This window comes from Homalodisca vitripennis, unplaced genomic scaffold, assembly GCF_021130785.1.
Source record: "Homalodisca vitripennis isolate AUS2020 unplaced genomic scaffold, UT_GWSS_2.1 ScUCBcl_1031;HRSCAF=4140, whole genome shotgun sequence".
In the NCBI taxonomy this organism is placed as follows: Eukaryota; Metazoa; Arthropoda; class Insecta; order Hemiptera; family Cicadellidae; genus Homalodisca; species Homalodisca vitripennis.
Window position 1 is genome coordinate 31,902 of NW_025777168.1, and position 26,765 is coordinate 58,666.

The 26,765-nt window shown below is 39.0% G+C and overlaps 1 protein-coding gene across 1 annotated transcript; it reads right to left on the reverse strand.

Moving 5' to 3' along the window:
- Window positions 1–10,404: 10,404 nt before the first annotated feature.
- Window positions 10,405–11,521, reverse strand: LOC124371175 (nucleolin-like). Its single transcript, XM_046829489.1, has 3 exons — window positions 11,392–11,521; window positions 10,845–11,098; window positions 10,405–10,569 (listed from the first exon to the last, which is right to left on the reverse strand). Exons 1-3 carry the CDS (start codon window positions 11,432–11,434, stop codon window positions 10,405–10,407), a joined length of 462 nt encoding a protein of 153 aa, XP_046685445.1. The 5' UTR covers window positions 11,435–11,521.
- Window positions 11,522–26,765: the final 15,244 nt, after the last annotated feature.

The following is a 26,765-nucleotide window of genomic DNA, read 5'->3' on the forward strand; positions in this document are numbered from 1 at the left end:
GAATGGAAACACACTGTTTTATGACCTTTTACATGTTGCAATATAAAAAAACATGGGGAAACAGATTTTTAAATGCACTTTTTCATGTAAACAATTTATTAATACAAAAAATCGTTACCGGTTACAAAAGAAACAAGCAGCAAACATTTAGCTAGGTTTTTGATTGACTTCTACTACTTAATATAATGTCAGTCCACTGAGATCTACATCAAAACTAATGGTATTGTTAAAACGTGATGTGCTTGGGGCAACAATTGGAACACCAAGTTTACGGACAACATCGATTTTGCTTACGAAGGAGTCTTCATCTGTAACAGCAAATTTTCTCGCAAAAGGTTGTTTTTTTGTAGAAACTGGCAGATGTAACCACCTTCTTCATAATCTTTGACTTGGCAAACATATAGTCTGAAGTGGGCTTTAGTTTTCCCATAGACCTTTACCACAGCGAAATCTCCGGGGAAGAAATGACAATTGCGTATTTAAGGGCTCCTCTACACCTGACTCTTCGTCTGGAGATGACAAGATTAATTCTTTGTCTGTGTCTTGGACAGAATAGTCTGACATGTCACTGTCAGACGATGATGGTTGGGTTGCCTTCTTTTTTTGTTTTTTTTTGTAATCTTGGTGCCTGCCTTCCTAACTCCGGTACTGGTACCGGTACTAGTCCCAGCTTGGTCAACTATTTCGGGATTATCTTCAGACATCTCAACAAAATCTTGGACGCCGACACTCTTCCCAGCTGCTACCGAAACCTTCACTCTTTTCTTCCTCGGTTTTGGGGAGAGTCACCTTGCCTCAATTGTTGCAAAAGCTCTTTGAAACAAGAATCAATTGCTTCAATAGGTGTTTTCACATACAGTACCAGGTGTATCGGCAGCCGACGACTGGGCTGAACTCACGGCAGCGCTATCGGAAACGCCATAACCTGGAAGCATTGCCAACACTGGTTTGCGGTTTATAGGGATTATTCCACACTTTTTGAAACCTGATATAATGTTATCAGGTTTTGCAAGTCTCAAAAACTTTTTTTTAAGAGGCTGGGGAACTTATCTTTCGGGACAGTAGCCTCGTACCTACCTGGCCCATTTTTCCAATCTTTGAGGATAGCGCGCCATGATATCTTAAGCGGGTCGAAAAAAATGCGACGTCTAGTGGTTGGGTTATGTGAGTTGAGTTGCTCGGTAGAAAGATAAACTTAACTTTGCTCTCGTTGCATTTTTTTTTATAACGTCTAGTGACAGGTGGCTGGACAAGTTGTCCCCAATGAGATACTTCACACCATCAAACCGTCTAAAGTAAAGGTAAGGCCACAGTTTCAACCCAATCTGAAAAACAGAAGGAATCGAACCATCCACTTTTAGTACGATTATACCGGGAGTTGGCTGGAACCTCCTTCCCTCCAGCTGTCGTAAAGATGCTGAGCTTTATATACCACATATGGTGGTTAATATGGTTCCATCACCTGACGCAGCAAACATCACAGAAGTTGACGCTTTTGGTCGAGTTCATTACTCTTTCAGGATATTTGCAGCCCCTTCCTTGTTATTACTTTTGTTCGGCCAGGGTCGTCACACAGGTTAGTTTCATCGTAGTTAACAATGTGTGATTTAGGGACATCCTTTTAACTCGACTTCCAAGTTATCAAAATACTCATTGATGAGTTCAGGTGTTACGGCTGCCCTAGACCGTTTGATGTTTTTGGCACATTCGGAAAGATAATTGAGCTTTGTAGCGTTGTAGAAACGAATACACAAAATCTTTTCCTGGAAGATTGTCTTTTAAACTTGATCACTGTCTTTCCACGCCTATCGAGATATTCTTTCACCAACAGCCGTAGAGTGATCGAATCAATCGGGTAACCCCATTCACCGACTGTTTTTAGTCTGTCAACAATAAATTTTTTTTCTTCCTCTTCTGACAATACAGTTTGTCCCCCTTCTTCTTCATCTCGCTACCTTTCTTCATGTGTCTATAAAGCACACTGTAATGAATGCCAGAGCAATCTGCCGCTACTCTTAAGCTCATACCATCATTTATTAAACTCAGAGCCCTTTTTAAGGTCTTCAGCCGAGGTGTTTTTTATGTTTGTTGAGAGATATATAGTTTCTCGGCATGCTGGAAAAAAAACATTTGTATTAGACCTAATTGTTTTTAAAATGTGCTTGAAACATATGTTTCATATCGAACATAAAAATGTTTCTTAAGTTACCGTACATATGTTAAACATACACACATGGGTATGTTATATGTACAGTACGATACGTAATATATGTTTAAACATTACTACACAGTTGTTTAAAACGAGAAAGAAAGATATGTACCGTAGGTACTGAGATTTAATTTAGGTTACCTGGGCCTAGACCTGTTGAAAATTGGTTACTTTTAGTAACATTCATAGTAGCCTAAATTTTAAGCATACTATATAACTCCATACTAACTGAGACAGTAAACAAGCACTAAAACAACACCAAAATATTGTATATATATAATTTTATAACCTTACTATCTAATTTTGTAATCCGTGGGGTGAAAAGAAAACACAACAATTCTCTGTTTTCTATTCACCCCGTGATTTAAAAATATCCGACATGATAACCTAAAAATTATTGAACAACATGTTTCAGAATAGATAGATTTGTTAACTCCTGTAATTGATCTCATAGATGTTTTAGCACAATAAAAAAACCTACTTGGTTTGTATGAAAGAACTTAGTTTGGTACTTACATGAGAAGTTTAGAAAAGATTCAATTGTTGAGGTTATTAAAAGCACATGTGTCGTCTTCAATACACAGCAGTACAGTGATGCCAACACAACAACGTTATTTTTCTCCTGTAACTTTCAAGGTTTGCAGCTTCAAAAAAAAAATATCCCGCGGTGGATTATCAGTTTTGTGCCTTTTCTACCATTTTGTAAAAGATTTTCGGAAGTTTTGTTGCTATTCACCCCAGTGTTTGCTATTCACCCCATTTTACGGTATGTTAATTCTAAAACCAAATTGTTTACTTGATAGTAAGGTTGTATTATTCCAATAAACGATATATTCTCTCATGTAAACATTTCTCAAATATCTTGCCAATTATTGTTAATAAACTATTTGGACGAAAATTTGATGGATCTGATAAGATTCCTTCACTTTTGTAAATTGAACTGATTGTTGCTATTTTTAGATTATCGGGAAAAATTCCCGTTTCAATAGATAAAATTAAAAATATATGCTAACGGTTCACTTAATAGATAAATAAGGGTTTTTGATTAGTTTGATTGGAATTTTATCTGATCCACTTGCTTTGTCATTCTTGAAAAGTTTAATTTTGTTCTCAATTTCTAATTTGGTAATTTCAAAGAGTTATATAGAGTTTGAATTTGTTTTAAATTTTTTCATATTCTAGATCTGGAATTTTGGATGCCAATTCTGACCAATATTTGCAAAAAATTTATCCATTGTGTTTAATCACCAGTATATCCACAAAGTTTTTTTTATTTATTTAAAAATATGTTTTAAAAAATTCCATTTTGATTTTGTATTAGATGATTTTCAATCAGTTCTTTATAGTAATTTTCTTTTAACCCTTTGAGGACCAACCCAAAAAATTTACATTTTCTAAAATGTTCACATGCATATATAGCACATGGTGCCAAAACTGCACAATGTCATTTATACTAGTTTTACAGACATTTAGGAAAAAATTCATACCTTGACTCATATAAGAGATATTGTTGTGAAATATGTGTCAAAATGTTTAGGTATATGTGTCCCACTAAAAAGAAATACAATTCATGAGTGAAGTGAATAAAACTGTGTAAATGCTCAAACTCACAATTTTGTTAGAATAATCTCAGTTTGAAGTGATTAAAAACGGAGAGAATTTACTCACGGTGAGTATTTTCTCAGATTTTTCTGGTAAGTGAGTATTTTCTTACAATGTAGTTGAATAAAACTGAGCTGTTACTCCGAGTAAGAGAATATTCTCTAATAATATGGAGTCTCATCGTTCCCATGCTCACTTTTAGTCAGTCGTCATGGCGATGTTCATGAATGTTCGTGGAGCTAAAGTATACAGAGAAAGAAGTTGGACAGTGTAGAGAGCTTTTGAGGTTTGAGAACGACAGTGTTTGAATTTACTCAAGCATTTTTTACCGGAAAGTCATGAGACTCGAGGTGGTGGCGCTCTGTCACCTAGAAAGAAGATGGAGATTTTTCTACGTTTCACTGGTGATCCTGGTTTTTCAAAGTAGCATTGCTGAGGACTTAGGAGTACATGGGACAACGATATGTAAAACCATTAATGCAGTTATGGATAGTATAGTAGAAAAAGCTCCAAACTGGATCCACTTCCCAAATACAATACAAGAAGTTAACGATGCAAAATTATTGTGTGGCAGACCCGTTTTAATCTTCCGACAGTGATAGGTGCACTCGACTGTACTCAAATTGAAATAAATAAACCAACTTTACATGAATCTGAATACGAGGTATGGCTATTAAATAACGGGACTGACGCTGCAGTGGAACGAGTGCGCATGCGCCAATCAACAATGACCAACAGCTGTTGTAGTTTGAAACTTCCTCTTCAGAATGCAGTTAGTCTCGTTTCTGTAAACAACATCGTTGTGTCATAACCTTCATTTATGTAAGTGTTGTTATTTTGTTTTGCTGGAAAAATGGTTAGCGTAATAATAGAGCAACGAATTGTTGTTAAATTTCACGTTAAAACTTGGAAAAACCGCTACCGAAAACCTATAATTTACAAAAGAAGTGTATGTCAGTGAATGTTTATCGCGGACTCGTATTTTTGAATGGTTTAAGCGTTTTCAAGATGGTCGACAAGACGTGGAAGATGATTCGCGGCCAGGTCGTCCTTCAACATCAAAAACGGAAGACAATGTCGAAAAAGTTGCTAATTTGATTCGGTCTGACCGACGATTAAGCATTCGTGCAGTTGCTGAATCTGTAGGCATTGATAAAGAATGTGTACGGCAAATTTTACATAACAATTTGAACATGCGAAAAGTGTGTGCAAAAATGGTACCAAAAATTCTTACGATTGATCAACAAGCAGCTCGTAAAAATGTTTGTACGGACTGCCATTGAATGCCATTGAAAATGACCCAAATTTATTTGAAAGAATAATAACATGTGATGAATCGTGGTTTTTTTTTACTCATGATCCGGAGACGAAGCGCCAACCCATGCATTGGAAGACCTCAACTTCACCGAGAGCCAAAAAAGCAAGAATGAGCAAGTCAAAATTTAAAGCAATGATGATTGTTTTTTTCGACATTCGTTGGGATTGTGTACCTTCACTGGGTTCCTGAAGGTCAAACAATTAATCAACATTACTATCTTGAGGTACTTAATAAACTACGTGAAAGAGTAAGAAAAAAAAAACGACCCGAAATGTGGAAGGACAAATCATGGATTTTGCAGCAAGACAATGCGCCAGCTCATTTCCGCGTTATCTGTGAAGCGGTTCCTGACCAAGTACAGCACCCCAGTGTTAGAACATCCACCTTACTCGCCAGACCTAGCACCATGCGACTTTTATCTTTTCCCTAAGGTGAAATCTGCATTGAAAGGTACGAGATTTGAATCCGTAGAAGCTGTTCAAGAAAAAGCGGCAAGACTCTTGAAAGAGTTGACAGAAGATGACTTTCAGCATTGTTTCCAACAATGGAGCGTTGCAGGGGGTGTATATTGAAGGTGATAATAAGTAATTATGTTTAAAATGAAAATAAAATTTTTTTACAATATCAGTCCCGTTATTTAATAGCCATACCTCGGTACATAAACCGCAAAGGTTATCCGAGTATAAATGTCCAAGCAACTTGTGATAGAAATGAAAAAAATACCATCATAGGTGCTGAGTGTCCTGGTAGTGTGCATGATGCTAGGATGTGACGAAGAAGTCAAGTTAGAGAAGTTATTTCTCAATTTGGTGACAGCCTGTCTATTGGGGGATTCAGGATATGGCATCGCACCTTGGTTGATAACACCTTACAAGCCTCCTCAAAATGAACAACAGCGTAATTTTAACTTACAACACGCGATGGAAAGGGTAGTTATAGAGAGAGTTTTTGGACAGTTAAAAAAACTATTTCCAGTTTTAGGAAATTGTATAAGGGTTTCCCTAGACAGAGTGCCAAAAACCATAATCTCTTGTGCTGTTTTACACAATGTGGGAAAGCATTTGAATATGTTTGATTACGATAATATTGAGGACGATTTCAACGGAAATTTGTTGGAAGGTGAGCAAGTTGCAGTTGAACAAGTCGGAAAACGCAATAACAAAGTTGTGAGGAGAAGAAAAAACGGTAACGAATGATGAACCGTCTTGTTCCTATACAATAAGAATTTCCCTGAGTATTCAAACGTCCCTAAGACCAGAGTTTATAAAATTGTAATAATTCAACCTTGTTAAAATTAAATGGTTGGAGAAATAATTTTGTGTTAATAATTCATTGTATTTTATAAGCAAACACCATTTGGACCTATGTATTGCCTTACTGAGTTAGCAACAGGTTTGTGTCAAGTATCTCCGTATTACAAGCAAGACACATGTAACACAAACCTGAAATCTTATGCAGTCATCTGCCTGAACTGACAGATAACAAATACGTAATTTACAACAGGCGACCAAGTAAAATGCTTATTGTTAGCTCGAACCTAACAAGTATGGCGTAAGAACAACTTGTACTAAATTGTTTTTTTTTTGTAGGGACACAGGATTTAGGAATGGGTTTTATTTATTATAAATTCTCAAAAACGGTCACATAACCACAAGTATCTGTAGAAGTTTGTGTGGATTTACTACAAACTTGTTTTTTCTGCAATTCATCTACGTAATTTTATTTTCTCTCGTTCCAGTTTCATTTCATTGAGTTTCATTTGTTGTAGTAGATCTATGCGTTGTAACTGGGGAGTTGATAGCTCTCTAGTTTGATCATTCTCATATTCCAACACTTTTTTGTACTTTTCCTGATTTTTTCGGACATTTCTTTACCTTTGTTTGTTTGTAGGTATTTGTTGAAGTTGTGGACCTGGCTTTTCATTACATATATCCATATTAGTAGCTGCACTAACCCCAACTGCCGTATTCCCCGGGACTTTACAAAATACAGGGTTTTCTTTTTTCATCCAGTGACTCCAAGAGAATTGTACCTCCCACTTGAAAAGTTTTATGGGCTTTTAAATCGGTCTTCTTTTTAATCCTTGATTTCATATTGTTCAACATTTTGGACAGCTGTGTAGGGGTCAGTTGGTTTCCACTAGCGTTGTTATAAGTGTCAGTAACTATCTGCCAAGCTTCTTTTTTGACTGAAATCATCGACGGTATCTTGGATTTGTCTAGTATTACTGAGTTCCCAGCCAAAATTTTGACAAAGAGCTCCTTATCAAACCTTTTTGCGACATCATGGTTATCTTCATCACTCGAGGACATGTCAGATGCGTGTTACCCAAGCGGTGAGTACAGCAGTGACTGAGGCTGGGTTAGCGGTGTGGAGGGGAGTGATGTGCTTTCAAGTTACAGCAGGAAAGCAGGTAAATTCTCCGTGAAGCAAAAGTGAGAATATTCTCTTTTGAGAATATTTCTCCAGTTTTTTCCGGATCATACGTACTAAGACGAAAAATATTCTCCTTGGGTAGGACTCACTTTTATTCACTCCATTTAGAGAGAAAGTACAAGCAATGAGATAATTCTCTGAGAATATTCTCGTTTTTATTCACTTCACTTATTGGATATGCATGTTGTACAAGTATTACTCTTACGTGTTCAAATCTCATATATAACCAAAAATAATGTTAAAATCATTTTCAATTTTTTTAACAGATAAAACTAAACACTTTACCTGTGGCAAACGTATTTTTTTATTTACATATGTTATTTAGAACATGGACAAAAAATAATAATCCTAGATTTATAAATAAAAGAAATATATGATAATATATTTACCAATAACAGCTCAAAATATAGCGAATTCTAAAAACATGCAGGGAACACGTTAGTACATGGAACTGAAAACTACTTACATTGCATTCTAAGTCCACGGCAGATCAGTACATAACATAGATGGTCTTAGTCCTAATAAATAAAAAAATTAGTTGGAATATTTACACTATATACACAATATTCACTCGGAAACTTATTTACAGATATGTTTTCCAAAGCACACAGAATGGCAGCCCTCTTGACACGAACTGCATACCAATCTGGATTTCTTTCTTGATTTTGCATAATCTTGGTCCTTTTTTGTGCAGACCCTACAAGTCTTTACTTTGTTGTCAGGTAATCTTTCAAGCCCTCTCAGTCCCCTATTATCCCCATATAAATTGAAGAGCCCAGGGGGAAAATGTACTTTGTCCACTTTTTAAAATTTTACAGGACATCAATTTGAAGTTTGAAAACGCTATAAATGCCGTGTAATTGTTAGAAATTTATATAAGTTTTCATATTGAGTACAATAAACTTATAGATCACACAAATATCCTCCTGAGTCTAGAGTGCCTAAATATAGGCACTAGGTCTCAACCTACCTTGAGTCCCAAATATTTATGGAGCAAAATTGGACCAAACGCCTAAGTGCCTTTTTTTAGGCAATCATTCCGACCCCACTTGAGTCCCAGGGTAAAAAAGTGTTTAATTCTTTTACAATTAAGGTTTAAATTATGTTCTCATATCATTGTTGTTTGAGAAAAATCACATTATGTATTTTTTACGTTATTACAAATGGTGTTATAGATGTCCTAAAAATAGGCACTTAGGTCTTCAGAGGAAAAAAATATTAACGCAGGACCTTAATTGAAAATGTTTTATTATTACATGTATAAGTATAAAAAGAGTTGTTTAGAAGGCATTTTACATTTATTTGTAAAAGTTCATCTTGGAGTCACTGTGAAAAGTTCACTTCGAATGGAACTTTCGGAAACAATTCCGCCCACCTACCAAACAAAGATACACATTACACTTTACACAATATACAGTAGATTTTTTCTTGCAATTCTGCATAGCACACCTTTTTTGAATTCCTTTTGTAACCTCAGGTAGATGAGCTGCTTCTTCAATTCTTTTTTCTGGAGTAGGGTCAGCCCGTACTCGTCTGTCTCCAAATGGGTTATCCACCTTATCTTCTAGATCTTTGTCATTCGAAGCAACAGCTTCATTGGCTGAGTTCATCTCAATTAGCAACTCCCCAAATTTAAGTTTAAAAGTCCTGAATTGCGGAATTCTTTTGGCTGGAATTTGTATTTTTTGTTTGGTTTCCCGCATCTGAAGCCAACTGTTACTAAGGCTCAAATCAAAGAAATGAAGGATACATCTCAATGTCCATTTCTTTGTCCGGGCTCGTGAGGAGCAATACGATAGCATTCTATCAGCTAAGTCTACGCCTCCCATTTTTGCATTATATGCATTGATAACTTTAGGTTGAGAAACATTGATAAACTGTTTGCTGGCCTTAGACCACCTTTTTACTTCACACAAAGGCTCGATTGACTCAGCAGTAGATATCATACATACACAGTTGTTGTCTAACCACTTTGTTATAGCTACTTTTCCCTCTGTCTTTGTTCCATTTTTATCTTTTTCTTCTCTTACAGTGCAAAAACTGGTGCCCCTTTCATTTGCTTTCTTAAACTCTTTGTCACTTGGAAGGTCAGTAGTTTCGGGAATTCTGTCTTTCCTGATTGTTTCCAGTTAATCTAAAAACCTTTTTTCAGGAGTTCGTCAGCAAGCCTAACTGAAGTGAAAAATCTATCGGCATACAATGTGTGGCCGGGAACTAAAGACCTAGTAAGCTGAAGGACAGCTGATTCACACTGCCAGAATTGCTCAAGTTCTGGGTTTTCTACGTATGTGGCTGGTCCTTGATAAACAGTAAAATCACAAACAATTCCGTTTGGATTAGCAAGAACATAAACTTTCAAACCCGTTGGGTTGGGTTTGTTGGGTATGTGTTTGCTTGACTAGACACGTTCCAGAAAAAGGCACTATCATCTCGTCGATACTCAATTCCTGTGGTTTTGTTCTGTTTCAAACAGCCCTCTAAGATTCGGTCAAGTAAAGGTCTTACCTTCCACAGCCTATCAGCTTTTTCTTTCGTCTGCTGTAATTTCGTTATCAAAAACAAGTTTTATCCAGTTTCCTAATAAGGAAAAAGCGATCTCTCGCCATGTTGTTTGCTACAAGTGGAATCCTCCACTTTTTTTCCCAACACATTCTAATCAATGGTACTTGTAGAGCTGAAATCACAAAGTTTATGCCTAGCCAAATTTTTAACTCAGGTAGTCTTAGTTTTAGGTCCTTTCCTGTTTTCAACAAGTAGTTCTGATTTGATTTCTCAACTATTTTTTTAAGAAATATCATCGTCGAAATACTGCTGTACATACTGTTCAGCTGTCCAGTCATCACTGTCGATAGGTAGGTATGCTGGTTGAGCAATCGTCAAAGGTGTCGGATTGAATGGTCCTGTCCTCCATGGGGGTGAAAAATCCTTGTCCTGATTTTTTCGTTTTTCTCGATTTCTTAGCCCCATCTCCCTTTTTCTTAGTGAGCGCCTTCTTCCTCTTTCCCTGGAACAAAAACAATTCCATATATATTTTTGCTACTTTCAAACAATTAAATAAAAAGATTGTTAAATAAAATAATCTTGAAATTACTAAACTTTTCTCTCAATGGTTCCAGAATTAAACAACCTGACATACATATTTTTTTACTTCCTTTAAATGTACTAAGCTTTGTTATAGCAACCTTATTATAAAATTACAAGGACTATAATACATATTTTAGTAATAATTTCAAATACATGAGATAATAAGTAATTTTGGAATTCAGGTAGTTATCTTACTTCTTTTCGCTGGATTGCTTCTGGTTGTGGATCCTCTTCTGACGTGTCTTCCTTACGATCCGGCTCATTGGGAGGCTCGTATGTGGGGTCTTCATCGGTGTCATCACTCCAATTTCCAATAACTTCATTCACATCAAAAAAGCGGTCTCTGTGTCTCAACAAGTCCCCTTCTTCATCATCATCATTTAACGCGCCCTCAATCTCAGAATCATCTAGATTGACTGGTTCGTAGTGAGGGTTTTGATTGCCTTGACCTAAAAACACATAAATAATCAACTACATTATATATTTGTCAGCTGTTATTATTTTTTTTAAAGAAAAACATTTTAGCTAACGACCTAAGTGACTAAAAAAAGGAACTATAAAAATATGGGTTTATAGTCTATAGCGCCTAAGTGCCTATTTTTAGGAACTACAAAAATAAACCTGTTATAGCTACTTTAAACAAAAGCCGATTGTCACAATTTATCGTTTAAAATGCAGACATAGTTCTTATCTAATGATATCAGTACGAGCTAAGGCTAAAATATATTAATAAAGTACTTACATGAACGTTTTGGCCGGTCACGTTTTTCTGGAGGGTCAGTCATTTTTAGGTTAAGAAGACTGGAGCATACCTAGAGCATTCTGGTGGCAAAACTTTGCACTACTATGGCCAAAAACTGTTCTTTCTATCAAAGTGCTGCGACCTGAATGGGAATAACACAACTAGGAGGGACTCTGTGAATTTTTTTTTGCGAGTGGCTAAAAATAGCCACTTAGGTCTTTGACCCACTTTAGAGGGATGGTTTGTCCAGGACTCAAGCACAGTCAGGCACTTGTACTAAATATAGCCACTTAGGATTTTGACACTTTAAAACACAGATTTACTCTGGGACTCAGGAGGATAGAGTAAATAACATCCTTCAAGTAACAATTGTTGCTTAGTAACGTCGGATTTTTCAACAACAAGTACCAATTTTACAGGGGAAAAAATTTTCTTTGTCCAACAACCTAGGTTAACTTAAAACAAACCATATTGGTTATAAGGGAAACCACTAGAGACAAATAACACTTTATTTTATGCTTTATTGTGTATTAAATCTATGTAGTAAATTTGACAATGAAATTTGTTTAAAACAAATATTAGCTGAGTTTTGTCTATCATTTATTTTTGGTGGACCTTTTTTTCTTGCAAGTTTCTCCATGTGGTAAAATTGCTGTAGTACTCTTTAGCTCTTCTTTCCATACAAAATTGTTTTAAGTGGTTCAAATCCACATATTTTGCCTCAGATATTGGTAACAAACCTGAAAACAAAAGAACCCTTTTATAAACTAATATTAAATTACATTGACTTAAAGAAGGTTTTCTACTATGACACATTGAGTATTGAGTTAATTATTGTAATTTTGTTGCTAAGTCTAATTAGTTTACGTTGTAATATTAGTGATCAGTATAACATGAGAAAGTAAAATACTCACTGTCATAAGCATGAGGACCGGTAGGTAGTATGAATTCATTGCTAGAAGCTAGTCGAAGATTCTCAGCAAACTGATTTCGGTGGACTATTCCTTGTGGAACTATTGGAGAAGAAATCCACGCACCATTGTATAAGTCACGATGCATAAAATTTGATGGTTTTTTTACTGCAACTGTACATTCTTTTACTGGTCTTATGGGAAATAGGCATTTTTTAAAGAATAAAACGTCTAAGAATCCAACCCAGTTTCTAATGAGACTTTGGTCCACTTCAACTGTTTTTAAAGGGTACAGGATGTTGACGTGACGACTGTACAACTGATATCCAATCTTCAGGAATTTTCAGCTCTAGATTTTGTTTTAGTAATAGCCATATTTCTGTCCGACTCCAATTAGACATAATTGCCACATGTAACACTTTACCAGTGTCAAACGAGGTCACAGAGACAAAACCGTTCAAGGATTTGTTGTCTCGTCTCTGCCACGACTCATCGAGACATACCAACAAATCAGTCTTAGTTTCTTCACAATTCTCAGCCACAGCCTCTTTGGTAGCCTTCACCATGCTCTCATTAGTACACCTTTTTACTGCTTTGAGCAACAACTTAAGCCTCAAACTTTTGAGGTGGAGAAGGCAGGTTCATCAGCAAACAAAATATGTTGGCAGCGGCTAGGCCACGACCAATCGTGCGCATAGCGTACACAAACATAATGTTTATATCATACTTTTCATTCTCTTTGTTGAATGTTGAGTTGCAGAAAGTTATTGATTCTAAACATAGACTACACTTTAGTTCCAAATTCACAGCTAGGCCACGACTGAAACAACTTACCGGTGTCAAGAACACATAGTTCTACGCAGTCATCGCCATCGCAAAACTTACGCCTAACAAAACTTTTTACTAAACTACTAAGTAGGCCTACATCAAAGATGACATTACCATAACCTGAGGATTGGTAAGTATCGTATTCAGTGAAAGATGAAGCAAGTGTCTTAGATGATTGACTAGGACTAGGCTTAGGTTGTGGCTGAGCATCTGGCTTTGGCCTAGGCCTACGATCTTTAGAATGGTATTGGTTCCCTTTGTACTTTGGTTTAGTTTTGTTGAAAGTTTTAGCCCTAGGCATTACCACTACACCATTCAAATCACTAAACAAAAATACTACGTACCCTAAACGACACTAAAACACAAAAATGTTCACTTTGTAAACAATAATGTTACAAGGTAACCACGAATTTGTAAAACACTATTAAGCTGCTAATATTTCATCAACAACAGCAGACAGTAGAAGACAGCCTATTAGCAAACAGTATTGCCAAACATAATACTCAGCACTATTGCCCTGATGTTACGTACGCATATACCGTAGAAAAAACCACGCGTTCCCACTGGGAAAATCGGGTGCAGTGCAGAGGGGGTTCATAGTTTTTTCCTACATATTTGCGAATGTTAATGGTATTATGTTTTATATTTTCTTAAACAAGAAGCTTAGAGCTATCAAATAACATAAAAAATAAAAAAAATTCCCTTCCGGCTTCCCCTTAACTGGATATTCTAAAATTCATAAAGACAACCTCTGTGTCTCGCAACAGTTTTGTTGGTAATGCATTGGTGGTAGTGAAACTTTTCAAAATTGTAACAACCGTACTAGGGTCTTTAGACAAGATCCAATCAGTCAATTTATGGAATATGTAACGGAGGTAAGAAAATCGTTTCAAAAACGTATGTGTCATTGCTCACAACGGCCAGGAATTCGATTTCCGGTTTTTTTATAAAGTACATTCTAGAACAATCTAAATTCACTCCTGAACTGATCATGCAAGCTACAAAAAATAATTTTAATGGAACTAGACAATGTACGATTTATAGACTCCTTGACCTCCACACGGCCCTCTCGGCACTCCCCAAAGCTGTCGACCTTACCCTAGAGAAGAATGGTTACTTCCCTCATCTTTTCAATACATTGACAAACCAAAATTATGTAGGGATCCCATCTAAAGTGTACTACAGCCCTGAAACCAAGTTTGAAAAGTCCTACAAAGGCTTTGAAAATTAGCACAACGAACAAGTCGCTAACAATTTAGTATTCTACTTAAAACAAAGAGTTTGATCGAGTACTGTATCTCAGATGTAGACATACTGGCGACAGCGTGCATTAAATTTAGAAACATTTTCTTGAAAAGTGCAATGTTGACCACTTCATGGAAGCAGTCACCATTGCCAGCGCATGCAATCTGGCTTTTAGACGGAACTTTTTTAAATCGAACACAATCGCTTTGATTCCTGAAAAGGAGAGTACCGCTTGGCCGATTTTCAATCGGCTGTTGCCTTACGGTGGCTGAGCTGGGAGGAAGAACAGTGCGGTTGTAAGAATTCAGCACGGGGGGGGTGGGACAGAGACATTTTAGGGGCTAAAAGTGTATGGGTTCGCGGAGAGCGAGTATACGAGTTTCAGGGCTGCTACTTTCATGGATGATATAGAACTGTTATAGAACACGAATTACACACAAAACTATTTATAAATTAATGTCACGTGAATAGAACTACTGTTAAGTAAAACAATGAGCTGTTGTAATATCTCCTAGTAGCCTTCTACGTGGTACAAATACTACTGCACTCCTAAAAAACTGTCAAATACGTAACAATACGTACTTAGTAAACACAAAAATTGTAGTTTTAGGAAGACATTTTGGAAGAAAAATTATGTACAAACATGTTCATATAACGGTTCAGTTTTCGGGTCGTTTGTCATGAATTATTTTTCGAAAAATGTCTGATAGGTAAAGCGGTCAAAACTTTTATCAACAGGTCTGTTAAAATACAATATTAACTTGGAGCTTGATCTGGTTATCGCGGAGGTCAGATCACCGGGACGAAAACAGACGTGCATTTTACCCTCAAGATGGACACAAGATAGACACTCAACTGGTGGTTCTGACTTTGAGATTGGGAAGTCCAAGAGACGACACCAACCATTCTCTTAGTCACATAGTTTTCTACCTCATCCTCTTGTTGCCACAAAGGAGTGACGGTGACGTTTTGAAGTGATCCATTCCTTCATCAGGTATTTGAATAGATACTTGATGACGCGACAGGTAGAGCAAGCTCCAAGTTAATGTGTGCTTCATACTTAAGCAATAGTGCGGTGTTATCGTGAACAGTAAACATACCTGTTGCGTAACTTGATTGACCGGTATTTCTATAGTCCCGCCTGTACTGCACGAATCCTCCGTCATCTACGTGGGATGTCTGGCAGGAAGGCTTAGGATAAAACTTTGTGCAGTGACCCTTCACAGCGTCCCTGCACAGAAAGTCGGTGCAATGAACTGTGCCATAAGGACCATGGATCATGTGCTGCAACACCAACTTTCTTAGTCTTACACCGGCTTCTTCTTCCGACGGGATATCCGCGCGGATTACAGAGTCGATTTCGTCTGCTTGTCTCCGTCAATCTTAAACACGATGTGGGCGTGAGGAAAACCCCTCATTTGCATTTTGATGACGAAGACGATATAGTTCGTGCAGGCGAACGTCGCTCCGCTCCGCAGATCTCGAAGAAGCTAGAGGAGTTTGATCTGGAAAAACTCTGCAAGCCGTGCTATGGTCACTGCGTCCACTGTCGTGAGGGACACGCTTTTCTTGTTTTCCTCCCAAGATGCGCTGTATGTAAAACGTATATAAGCGCTGTATATCACTGCATTGAAGGCTCACACTTCTTCGCACATGGGATAGTCAATCATATTAAAACAAAGCAAATCACTTTGATACGTTAATTTATTTTGATGTAATACAAACAACTAATTGTACTAACTTTGCTTTGTTGTTAATTTATTCACTAAAAACAATATCCCATCGCCCGGTTATAACTTTTAATACACTATTGCACAATAATTCCGTATTGCATCATTGCCAGGTGGATCTACACGTCTGACGTCCTCTCTGCTTCAGCTCTCGAAACAGAAGAAGGATTCTGGGGCCAAAACATTGCGTACTGTCTCAAACAATGCTCAACCCCTCTCCCGTTCAAATTAACGTCTTCACGATTGAATATAAGTTAATTTTTTTCTCATAATTATCGAATTTTATCACGTTTACTATAATTGATCAATTTAAGTCTTTATATTTTCTTTAAGTATTTTTCTATCGCTTTTTATTTAAATTTTTGCAACATGTGCTTTCTGATGTCATCAATACGCAAGTCATTTTATCCCACTATTGGCTTTTTTGCGTAATTTTATTTTGTACTTTTAGTAAAAACAAAAAAATTTTAGTTATGTTTAGCTCAGTTTAATTATTTGAATTTGTTCCCGTATAAAGTTTAACACATTTCTCTATTATTAATTAAATAAAACTCAATTCCAATAACATGTGATTTACTTGCGTCACGGTCATTTGGTTCACCGTCTGCTAATTCCCCGCGAATATTTTAATATCGTAATTTGACCTGTCACACAACCCCCAAATATAAATTGATCACATATTGTGTTGTCAATTTATTTTTCTCCTCCAAGTAATTAAATTTTTAAATTTTTTGTTCAATTAAAGTGTTAGTGACAGTTTTACTATCACGTGTTAATATATAATTTCTAATAAATAAAAGGATGCAGTAACCTGAAGTTTGGCTTAAACATCAAGTATGTCATCGTCGTCGTCCGCATACAATTCAAATTCTATCACATCAGTATTATCTGTATCTCTTCGAGGCCCGCACAGGAGGCGAGCCACACAACGAAACAAAATGTAAAGAACACATAGGCATGTCAAAATGTAGAGCAAAACTGAAAAATGTATGTCGTTTTAATATAACTTCAGATGAATAAAAATACACATAATTTATTTACTCCTAAAACAAATTATTGAGCTATAGCGTTCTCGTAATGTATCTTCATGCACCTGGGCTATAACGACTTGTATTATTGAAATATTATGAAGAAAATTATAAATCAGACATGCAAGACGATATAAAATATTTTTTTCATTAGTAAACTCCAAGTGTATATTTAGTAAAAATTTATTACTAAATTTTTAACTATTAAATATTATCTGGTTTAATTACAGTTCTAAATACAAAATAATTTAAAATGGCAAATTAAATAGTTCATTGCTTCAAATCACTCTATATTTTCCACAAAAGAATTGACAAATCATTTTGTAATATTAAAAGGGTCCTTTGGCAAGAAATACAAATTTCAGTCATATATATAAAATTAAAAATCAGAGCTCTCTTCTGAAATAAAATAATAAAGTTTTCAAATAAAAATTAAATACCACTTGGAAATAAAAAGTTCACTTCTAAGTTCAATCTAAATTCAAAAATAAAAAATCAAACTTCTCTTTCCACTAGTTGTACCTTGTGACGAACGTACACTGAATTTGGAATGACGGCTCTAATTAATTAAAACGAGGTCGTGAGTAGACTACCCCGGAAGGTAGCTCCAACATGGGCTCTTATGGAGTTATTCTGATTGGTCGAGAGAGAAGGTCACGTGATCCAAGATGGCGGCGCCCATGTCGCGGTTTGGCGGGAACGAGCGGGAAAAATCCCTCGAGGGAGGGAAAAATGCGGGGAAAATTCCCTAGTCTAAAAAAAATTGACGGGAACCAAAAAAAATTTTACCTTGTTTATTTTAAATAAAACTAAACTATAAGAGTATACTGTAAACTGCAATACAAGAGTCCGCCGTCAGCCGTACCCGCCACCTGAAACAAAAAAAAACATTAATCAGTAAGGCAGCCGCGTCCGGGTCGAGCGCACCACATCCGTGAAGGTCAACCGCACTCCCGTCTGGGAATGCCGCCTGTCTGGGAATGCCGCCCGCCCAGGGTCACCGCGTCCGGGAAACACAGTCTTTAATCAAAGCCGCATCCTGGTCCGGTTCCGCTTGGCAAGATTACCCCGTCCGCCCCAGGGTCACTGCGGCCATTCCCATATCCTGGATCCTTGTGACTGGGGCTTTATAAGAGACCGAAGTTTATTCCCTTCCAGTCAGTTGTGGCAGAGGCGCGCTAGATTGCAGCACACCACAGCAACACATCCAAGTAAACTAGCGTATTTCAATAGTCTCGAAATCTAACCCACTAATTAGATAGTACTAAGCAATCCTATACTTATACAGTTACTACAGTTATACCGTTACTATACTTATACAGTTAAATACAGAGATGGAGCCCGTACATGTAGTGTGTACCGACGAGACCTACGTTACAAGGTTTCGAGTCCGTTGGTACTAAAGTGACCTTTAAATTTAACTCTGTCCCTGAAGGGGTGACGGAACTCGACTGGGTAAGACGGGGGTTCGCCGAAATCGTGGACCCGAATGAAGGCCGATGCCGAAGGCACAGACCAACTCGGTTTCACTCTAAGGTCCCTAAATTTAAAATCAAAGAGCCGGGTACGTAGCATTCCGAACCCGCCAGTGAGCTGGACGGTGACGTGTTGTGGACCATATTCGGCGGGATCGTCCAGAGCAATTTCGAAACCCTCACCTCCAGCGATACATTCCAAGTAGAATGCACTAGAGTAAATATTCCAGAAGGAACGGGTAGAGTGAGACCTGGCTTGTACAATACTTTTTACGAAGAGTGTAAGTCCCGTAAGGGTATCGTAGTCATTAATAATAGCGACAACCTGTATTTACCGCGTGCTCTCGTTGTGGGTAAGGCAAGGGCCAAAAAAGATCCTCAGTTCAAAGCTATACGTGAAGACAAATGTAAGAGACAAACTTTTTAGAGCCCAAAAACTGATGACCAAAGCCGGTGTCCAAATTTCAGAACGGGGAGCTGGGATCCCCGAACTTTCAAAATTCCAAGACCACCTGAAAAATTACAACATTACAGTCTACAGTTATGGAAACAAAGGCCGGGTTGTGTACTTTAATGGTAACAACACTGATGCTCAGTACAAAATCAACCTGCTGTATCACGATGGACACTACAACGTGATTACATCTCTCACTGCGGCTTTTGTATGTACCTACTTCTGCGAGCCTTGCCATACCCCCTATGAACATAAAGGTGAACACAGGTGTTCCAATATCTGCCCCGCGTGTCAGACTGTATCTCCGCCATGTAAAGAGGAGCATGGAGGAATTAGTTTTGTCCAAATTGTAACATCAAATTCAAAAACCAAATTTGCTTCGCAGCCCACAAGAGTGAGCGTTGCAAGGCAGTAAATAAATGTAAAGATTGCCAAAAACTCGTATTTTTCAGAAATCGTAAGTCAAAAAACGTGTGTGGTGAAGTGTTGTGCAAAACTTGTAACGATTATATGCCACCAAACCATCAATGCTACATGCGGGTCGACAAAAATAAACCCAAAACCAAAGACTTTCTGTTCATTTTATTCGATCTTGAGACCCGCCAAGATGAAATTTTAACCGAAAATTCTAAAGTTCACAGAGGCAACCTTTGTGTTTTCGCAACAGTTCTGTTGGCAATGCCTTGATGGTAGTGAAACATGTGAAAATTGCAACAATCGCACCAGGGTCTTTAGACAAGACCCTATCAATCATTTTATGAATTATGTAATGGAGGAGAGAAAAAAATTCAAAAACGTATGTGTGATGGCCCATAATGGCCAAGGTTTTGATTTCCAGTTTTTGCTTTTGCTACAGTACGTTTCTCAAACAACAAACCAAATTCACCCCGGAACTGATCATGCGAGGCACAAAAGTAATTCTCATGGAATTGCACAACGTCAGATTCATTGACTCACTAAACTATTTCCCCATGGCCCTCTCTGCACTTCCAGAAGGTTACTTCCCTCACCTCTTCAACACATTGGCAAACCAAAATTATGTAGGCCCCATACCATCCAAGGAGTACTACAGCCCTGAAACCATGTTCGAGAAAACCCACAGAGACTTTGAAAATTGGTATAATGAACAAGTCACTAACAATGTAGTTTTTCATTTTCAAAAAGAGTTGGTCGAGTACTGTATTTCAGATGTAGACATACTGGCGCAGGCGTGCATTAGATTCAGAGCCATTTTCTTGAAAGAGTGCAATGTTGACCCCTTCATGGAAGCCGTTACCATTGCAAGCGCATGCAACCTGGCTTTCAGACGCAAACTTCCCTAAAACCGAACACCATCGGTCTGATCCCTAAGAACGGATACCGCATGGTCGACTACCAATCGTCTATCGCTTTGCAGTGGTTGTCTTGGGAGGAAGAAAAGCGCGGTGTTCAAATTCAGCACGCTGGGCGGGGGAGAGAAATCAAAATTGAGGGGATAAAAGCTGATGGGTTTGACGGAGAGCGGGTTTATGAGTTTCAGGGTTGCTACTTCCACGGGTGTCCCAAATGTTTTCCTTTTTAAAAGGTAAGAGCCCCTTACGGATGACCCTTCCGATACTCTGCATTTAAGGTTCGAGAGAACCAAATCCAAAATCTCTCGACTTGAGAATGCCGGCTACGAGGTAGTTGAAATGTGGGAGATGTCAGTTTAAAAAACTAAAGAAAGAACAAAAATTGGACCATCTAAATTCACTCCCTATTCTAAATACACTCCCACTTAATCCCAGAGATGCCTTCTTCGGGGGAAGGACAGGAAATGCGAAATCCTATCACAAGTGCGAGGACGGGGAAAACTATCCAGTACGTGGACGTCTGCTCACTCTACCCGTACGTCTGTAAACGTGGAATGTATCCTCGGGGGCACCCTGAAATCTGTGTAGGGGACAAGGAGTGTAGAGAAAGTGGCTTGAAGGCCGAAGGTCTCCTCAAGTGTAAAAGTTCTGCCTCCTCTAAATTTGTATCATCCCGTCCTTCCAGCACGTATGAACAACAAATTAATGTTTCCCCTTTGCCGCACATGTGGTCAAGAAATGTCCAACACAGACTGTACATGACAGGGACATGGACAATGCAGGAAATACGCAAGGCTGTGGAAAAGGGATACAAAATTTTAGAAATGTACGAGCTCTGGGAGTACGAGGAGGTGGCAAGATACGAGACAGGGGGCCTATTCATCGACTTCATAAACAAATTTTTTAAAATCAAACCAGAGGCATCAGGTTACCCCACCTGGTGCCTCACTGAAGAAGACAAGGCCAAGTACATTCACAGTTACCATGAGCACGAAGGTATTCACCTGGACCCGACCAAAATTTTAAAGAACGGGGGTCTTCGCTCCCTAGCTAAATTAATGTTAAATTCTTTCTGGGGTAAATTCGGCCAAAGAGAGAATCAAACAAAGACATCAATTGTTTAGAGAACCAGGCGATCTGTACAAATTACTTACAAGTCCGGGGGTCCAAGTAAATACGTTACAAGAAATAAATGAAAATGTACTCCTTGTTAATTGGCAACATATTGACGAATTCGGGGAATCCCTGAGAACAGTTTAACGTCGTACTAGCCGCCTACACTACCTCCCAGGCAAGACTCAAGCTTTACGAACATCTGGAAGCTCTGGAGAACCAGGTCCTCTATTACGACACAGACAGTGTCCTCTACGTACAAAGGGAAGGTATGTACAAGGTCCCCACAGGGGATTACTTGGGCGAGATGACCGATGAACTGGTTAACTACGGCCCCGGCTCTCACATTGTAGAATTTGTTTCAGGCGGCCCCAAGACTTACGCCTATCTCCTATGGTCCACCAGCAAAAACGCACTAATTGGGGTCTGCAAAATTAAAGGCCTTACTCTAAATTTAAAAAATAGCCAAACGTTAAACTGTTCCAAATTAAAAGAAATGGTGCTGAGTGAGACCAATGCAAGCTTGGAGATAGTTGAAAAACAGAATAAGACGTACTAAAGAAAAGACCATTGTTACAGTGGAGGAGCACAAATTATTCAAAATTACAGGACCCCAAAAGAAGGCTCGAAGGACCCTATGACACTTTACCTTTTGGCTTTAAAAAAACATAAAAATAAACACATCGAATCCTCGGGACATACAGCAAGACTTACCTGACTCGTCCCACACACCCTTGAGGACCGGTAGCAAGCCGCAAGGTCCCGACTCTTCAAAATGCCGAAGCAGCCCCTCTCTACTCTCGAAGCTTCTGCATAGCTGAAGGGCGGCCAGGGCTTGGAGAGTAGGGACCTCGTCCCACGGGAGCCAGGGCGGTATGACACAGGGGTCAGGTAGGGGCCTCCACAACTCCGAAACGGTGAAGTCGTACTCCACTACCTGGCTGCTGCGCGAGCGGTTATGTCGCCGTGACCTCCCATAATAAAGTCGCCGCTCGCGCCGTGCATCCCGCTCCAGCTGACGGTGAGCCCCGACTCCATTTCCTGGCAGAGATGGATGGCGGCGGTAGAGACGGCTGTGGCGGCGGGTCTGCCCACGTCAGGAGCGAAGTCAAAACTGACGACCACCCGGAGGACCACTAACAACGAGTTTATCATTGTAACTAACCGCGTTTCAGAGTACGGGAGCTCAGCGTCCAAGTGGAGGGGAGATCACATGACCTACATCCTGGGAGGTATTCAGTATAGCTCCAACCATTCCTACATCCAGTCCACTCTCGCTCTCAGTGCGGTTACGGGATCCACCTGCAGAGATGGCTTCTACCCGATCACCGGACGAATGCGAGATCTGTCTAATCAGTTGTGACGACGGATTCATGTTATACCACATCATGCCAAAATACGGGTGTAACTTCTGTGAGCGCTGTTATAGGGCGATGAGATGTATCAGAAACTCTGGGGTATTCCGCTTACAGCGTGGACTCTATGCGCGAAATCCCTAACACTCTTGCCAGTGAGCGCGCGGGGACATTGTGCATAGCATGTCAAGGTTTATCAAGTTTTGGCAGGCTCAACCGCGTGACGAAGAAGAATGGGACTGCACTATGAACATTTGGAAGAGGCCCTTCTACACGATGCTATAGAAAGCGAATACTGGGAAGGTGGTGTGGTGAACGAGGTAGACTATCTCCTAGCCTGGGAGGTAGAATTCAAAAAGCACCTCAAACGAAAAGGGTCCTGCTCGGCGTCGTCCGAACAATCAAAAACCGCCAAAATTGTAAACATCCATCCTACCAATCCTCGTCCTGCACACTTCCAGTCGTCTTCATCACCCTTCTTTCCAACCGTCCCTGTGCAAATGGGTATGTATGAATGTGGGAGCTCAGTAAGGGGTTTGGGCTTGGGCATGGAGATGAACAAGACTAGGCCCTCGAACGGCTCGGTACGAATGTGGTCTTTCGGGTGGGCTAAACCCCATAAGTCCCTGAGACCGTGAATGTGTGTGTAATGTCTAAGAATAAGGGGTGGGGCATTATTGGGTCACGGAGTGTCAACCAGTCACTTCTGGACTGACTTCCAAAACCCAATAATGTTTTAACCTGGGCGTCAGACACTCTGTTCCTGACGTGGATGTTTCCAAAACCACACCACTTAGACATTTATAAATACACTTGTATTACCACCTAAGGATCACTTCCCAACATGGACGCTATAGCGAGAGAACTGCACAAACCGGCTAGACGAAATTATCCTAGACGCAAGGTCACGCTGAAAGGACTTAACGATCTCTATCAGGCCGACCTTGTAGAGATGATTCCGCATTCAAGAGTGAAACAAAGGGTACAAGTATATATTAACGATGATCAACTGTTTCACAAAATTCGCATTCGCCATCCCCATAAAAAACAAAACCGGTGCAGAGGTCGCAGCCGCACTAGGGCCCATACTAGCTAAACATAAGATGAAAAACTTACAAACGGACCAAGGTAAAGAGTGGTACAACATCCACGTTAACAAACTCATAAGGAAAACACAACATTAACCTGTACTCCACCCAATCACATTTGAAAAGTTCCATTGTAGAACGACTAAACAGAACTCTTAAAGAAAAAATGTATAAACGGTTTTATGGCACGCGGCAACTACGAATGGTTAAGTATCCTACCTATTATAGTTAATGAGTACAAACAGTACCGTACACAGGACGACCGGTATGAAACCAAAAGACGTTAGACAGAAACATGTAAAACAAATTCTCGACCGAATAAACAAAAGTAGACCCATTAAGCCGACAAAACCTAAATACAATGTAAACGACCGGGTTAGGATAAGCAGACACAAAGGAGTTTTCAAAAAGGGTTATTTACCCAATTGGTCAAACGAGACGTTTATAATCTTTGCAATAAAACCTACAAAACCTGTAACATATATTTTACAAGATATACGAGGCAACATTTTGCAAGGCGGTTTCTATGAGCAGGAACTGATAAGAACCGCAACAGGAAACGTCTATCTCGTCGATAAAATTCTTAGGCGGAAAGGCCCCAAGGCCTTGGTGCGGTGGCGTGGCTTTGACCATACCCACGATAGCTGGGTAAACTCCAAAGACATTTTTCGTCCAGACACAGTAAAATATAAAAGGTGACGCAGTGCCTTGGAAAACTCCATTACCAAAATGAAGGTCGTAAAGCAAGGTATAATGTTTAAAGTCTGCAATATGGGACGAGTTTATAGGTAGCGGGATTAGGCCGCAAAAACAAAAAACGTCCGCTCCTACCCGACACTTATAAGGAGCCTGATTGTAGGCCCCTCGAACTGTGGCAAAACAAACGTACTATTCAATCTACTTGTAGATCCCGAACGGATTTAAGGTTCGAGAATGTGTACGTATTTTCAAAAATCTCTGTATCAGCCAAAGTACCAACTACTGTCAAAGGTAATGCCGAAAAGATGTCGGATATTTCGCCTTTGATGATAACTCGCAGGTCATTACGACGGACGAGGCCAAAGAGAACTCTGTTATGGTTTTTTTGACGATATAGCTTGCGAAAAACACGATTAACATCCGTAACTACTTCACTATGGGCAGACACAAGAACAGAGACACATTTTATCTCGGGCAAACGTACACGCACATACCTAAACAGCTTATCAGGGACAATGCCCAACTTTATTAATACTGTTCAAACCAAGACGACATAAAACCTGCGTTACGCCTATAGCGATCACGTAAATACCGACATGGACCTGGATAAAATCAAGCAGTTGTGCAGTATGGCTTGGAAGGACAGACACGGGTTTATACTCATAAGCAAGGACGATGACATTGATAATGGAAGTACCGCGCGTAGGTCTCGACGGTTTTGTTCAAGATCTATAATGGTTGAGGATCTACACTTATAACGACATTAGAAGGTTCTTGAACCAGAGACTCCACAAAAGTCAATTCAAATCTGTGTACATGGTACTACCCACACAAGAAAAAGTTTTCCGGTAATTACTGTAAGCAGACGACCACCACACACGGTTTCCTTTTCAATAGAAAGGTGTTGGAGAGAACACAAAACGCTAAGGACAGTACAAGTGCAACCATTCCTCCTGTAATTCTGTTAATGATTTCGTCCAGCGAACGCTTTTATAACCGCGATATCTGGAATAGAATTGTTGAAAAAGAGCCAAGAGGAAAGGTGTACCATTTGAAATCGTTGTGTATCACGAAGACATGTTAAAGTGTACTGTGCAGGAATCACAGAACCTCTTGTCCAGATTCAGACCATTTCCCAGACCAATTCGGAAACCTTGTACCGCTGAGAAAACGCGCACGGTGGTATATACTTTGCCCAAGTCTGTATACAAAATGTTAGAGTACGGGTTGTAAAATCCCATACACCTCAACGTTGCATCATTCTCACGGAGCGAACTATACCTATTAGGAAACCTTTTACAATCTACAGGACACGTACTGGCATCAATAGTGTTTACCAGTGACATCAGCTACAACGTAGCGTACGGCCCGGTTCTTGACGGACTGCCGAGAGGCGAGAGGAACAAAGTGTTTGCAGGCGTAAACAATCTGTTTCATGAGCCTCTTTACATCCGAATTTCTCAAGGCGGCTTTACCAACGGTGCCCATGTATTGCGACAGATTTCGGAATAAGTCTGCGGGACGGCGGTGTATAGCATTATAGACCGTAAGCAGTTTTGAGGCGTGGAGGCGGTTCACAGGAGCCAATCCGAGTGAGTTCTGGCTAATCAACTCTTACCTAATTCACATACATGGTAGAGAGTGAGAAATAGGGTGGCTCGAAAAACCTTTTTTGGAGTAATCAAATTTATATAGCGCAAAAAAACTTGCGCATAGACGTCATTATTAAGGAAAAAATATAAAAATAAAATCATTTTTTCAAAATTTGAAAATCGCGCAGAGGGCTTAAAGTTACCGAAAAAAATAAAAAAATTTTGGCCAATTTTCGAAATCGCAAAAAAAATCTAACTTTTAATTTTGTTTTGTTTTTAATAGTTAAAAAGGGTCTTATAGAATAGCCTCAATGAATATAAATAAAATTTTAGACTAATTCCCGTTTAAACTGAAATCGCGCAAAATGTCTATAGATGCGGGGGTTTTCGTAGAAAAAATCGATCTTCCATGAATATGATATTAATTTTTGTGTGATTTTCAATATTTAATCGTGTTTTTTTATATAACATATTATATTTAGGTTTTGTATTTTAAGACTCTTGCAAGTGATAATCAAATAAATT